The sequence below is a fragment of the Raphanus sativus genome, chromosome 4, assembly GCF_000801105.2.
Source record: "Raphanus sativus cultivar WK10039 chromosome 4, ASM80110v3, whole genome shotgun sequence".
In the NCBI taxonomy this organism is placed as follows: domain Eukaryota; kingdom Viridiplantae; phylum Streptophyta; class Magnoliopsida; order Brassicales; family Brassicaceae; genus Raphanus; species Raphanus sativus.
Genome location: NC_079514.1, coordinates 40,569,562 through 40,571,807, shown reverse-complemented (window position 1 = coordinate 40,571,807; position 2,246 = coordinate 40,569,562). Strand labels below are relative to the sequence as shown.

Genomic DNA, 2,246 nt, shown 5'->3' with positions numbered 1-2,246 from the left:
TGAGCTCCAAACCTTGCTGGAAGACAGCGTAGCAACTTCTTCACCAGCTTCTTCTCTTTGTACTTCTTTCCAAGTACACATGCTTCATGCGCCATAGCATTGAGTTTGGCACTGAAGCTCGCCACCGTATCCGCATCTGACCACTTCAGATTCTCAAACTGCGACCCAAGATGATCCAAACGTGTCCTCTTGACACTGTCATCTCCTTCAAACGAATTCAGCAGGATCTCCCACGCCTCTTTAGCTGTAGTACTCCCCTGAATCAGCTGGAACTGCTCTACTTCAACAGCTCCGAAAATCGTCGAAAGCGCCTTTGCATTAAATTTTGATGCATTGCGCTCTGCCTCTGACCATCCTCCTTTGGCTTAGGCTTCTTTCCATCTGCTGTGACTATGGTGGGCTCTTCCCAACCAGTCTCCACAGCTGTCCACGCATCTTCATTGATTCCTCGAATCAACTGCTTCATGCGAGCCTTCCAATGACCATACTGGTCCGCTTTCAACACGATTGCCTTCTGCACAGAAATAACCGTGTCCATCTTCACCTCTAGGATCACACCAGTAACTTAGGTGACCCGCTCTGATACCACTTGTAAGTGCAAAGACGACACAAACAATAGTACTGCAGAAGGTAAATCAGAGAGATAAAATACACAAGCACACACCAATAGTTTTATTAGAATCGCCTTGTAAACCCTATTACAAGTTCTGCTTAATCAGCTTTACACCTCTAGTGTTACACCCTAACACACGCCACTGAACAATTCCTAAGCTACCCGCTTATGTCTCTCCACCGTCAAGTACTTCAGCCCCTGCTTCAGCACGACCCAGAACACCTCCAAGCGCTTCTCTCTCTCTCTATAAGATCAGCCTCTGTGTCTCTGTCTCTCTACAGACGACCACATAGCTATCTTATACTAACTCCACGTTCCCGAAACCCTAGTCTCCAAGGAACCACAATATGGACATCTTCCATATCAATAAGTGCAATTTTCATTTTCTTGAAATGCACTTATTCCTCTTCTTTTAAGTCATAAACTTGCTCTCCAAGTTTATTCCTCTTTGTCTTTTCTTCAAGATACTCCCTTGCTTTCCAAGTCTACACGACTCCAGCTCAGCATCTCGACTCCACATGGTCTTCACCACTCACTACGACGTCTGCTTCAGCAACTACGTCAGCGACTACTTCATGGCGGACATCTTTACATCAACAAGCTTGATATGGAAGGAAAAGTGAATGGCGCAGTGAAGTCGTGCTCTGTGAGATTGGGCCAGCTAAAGAGTCTCAAGAGAGGGAGTTTCGATGCTAATGCTTGTCTCTGGATGTCTGGGTTGAATGTTATTGATCTTGCTAGATGGAGGGAACTTGGAGTTTCAGAAACATACCATAAATTTTACAAACAGGTCAGTTCACTGAAAATCCTGAAAGAGAAATTGGGTGATTCTTTATGCTTATGTCTTGTTTTGGTATGTGGCAGATGAGTGGTGGAGGTGAATCGAGAGAAGCAATTGCATTGAAAGCAAGCTTGCTTACGTTTCAAGACAAAGTTTATGCTCTTGACGACAAATGGGCCCTATCAGGGCTTGGTCATGACTACTACATCAAACCCCAAAGTATAAAAAACGCAGCGACCTTGCACTACAATGGGAACATGAAGCCGTGGCTAGAGATGGGAATCCCACAGTACAAAAGCTATTGGAGAAAGCATCTGAATAGGGAAGATGGATTCTTGACTGACTGTAACGTGAATCCTTGATGGAGAGAGAGCAAGTAGAAGAAACTAACTCGGGACAATGCTGTAGAAGCAGGTTGGTTGGTCACACACGCAAAGAAAAAGATTTAGAGAGGCATCTCATTTTTTTGTTGAGGAAGGGGGAGGGGGGGGGGGGGGTAAATAATTCTGAATGCATTGCAAAATCAGCTTTTGATACTAAGATTTTGAAAAGAAACACAGTGCCGGTTCTGAAATTTTCGTGGTCCAATACGAAATTAAAAAATGAGGCCCTTAATTAATACATTAGAACTTAATCCATAAAAACCTTAAGGTACAATATTAATGAAACCAGTAAAACTTTATGAGTTCTTAAAAATAATTTTTCTTGCATTTTTTTCTACGAAATCATCCATCAAACTTTCACAATCAAGGTATTTGATTATATCTTTCTCAATCGATAGTATAACCAAACCATTTAATTTTTTCTATGACATAGTAGACCGCAAATAAGATTTTATCAACTTCAGTTTTG

The 2,246-nt window shown here is 42.5% G+C and overlaps 1 protein-coding gene across 1 annotated transcript; it reads left to right on the top strand.

The window, feature by feature from the left end:
- The first annotated feature begins 1,218 nt into the window (after window positions 1-1,218).
- Window positions 1,219-1,870, top strand: LOC130511529 (probable galacturonosyltransferase 7). Its single transcript, XM_057008619.1, has 2 exons — window positions 1,219-1,403; window positions 1,478-1,870. The coding sequence occupies exons 1-2, from the start codon at window positions 1,221-1,223 to the stop codon at window positions 1,754-1,756; spliced, it is 462 nt and encodes a 153-aa protein (XP_056864599.1). The 5' UTR covers window positions 1,219-1,220; the 3' UTR covers window positions 1,757-1,870.
- Window positions 1,871-2,246: the final 376 nt, after the last annotated feature.

Excerpts from the sequence above, each read along its gene's own strand:
- LOC130511529 (XM_057008619.1), top strand. The coding sequence starts at position 1,221 with ATGGAAGGAAAAGTGAATGGCGCAGTGAAGTCGTGCTCTGTGAGATTG. Across the intron at positions 1,404-1,477 it reads ACCATAAATTTTACAAACAG|ATGAGTGGTGGAGGTGAATC; the intron begins GTCAGTTCACTG and ends GGTATGTGGCAG.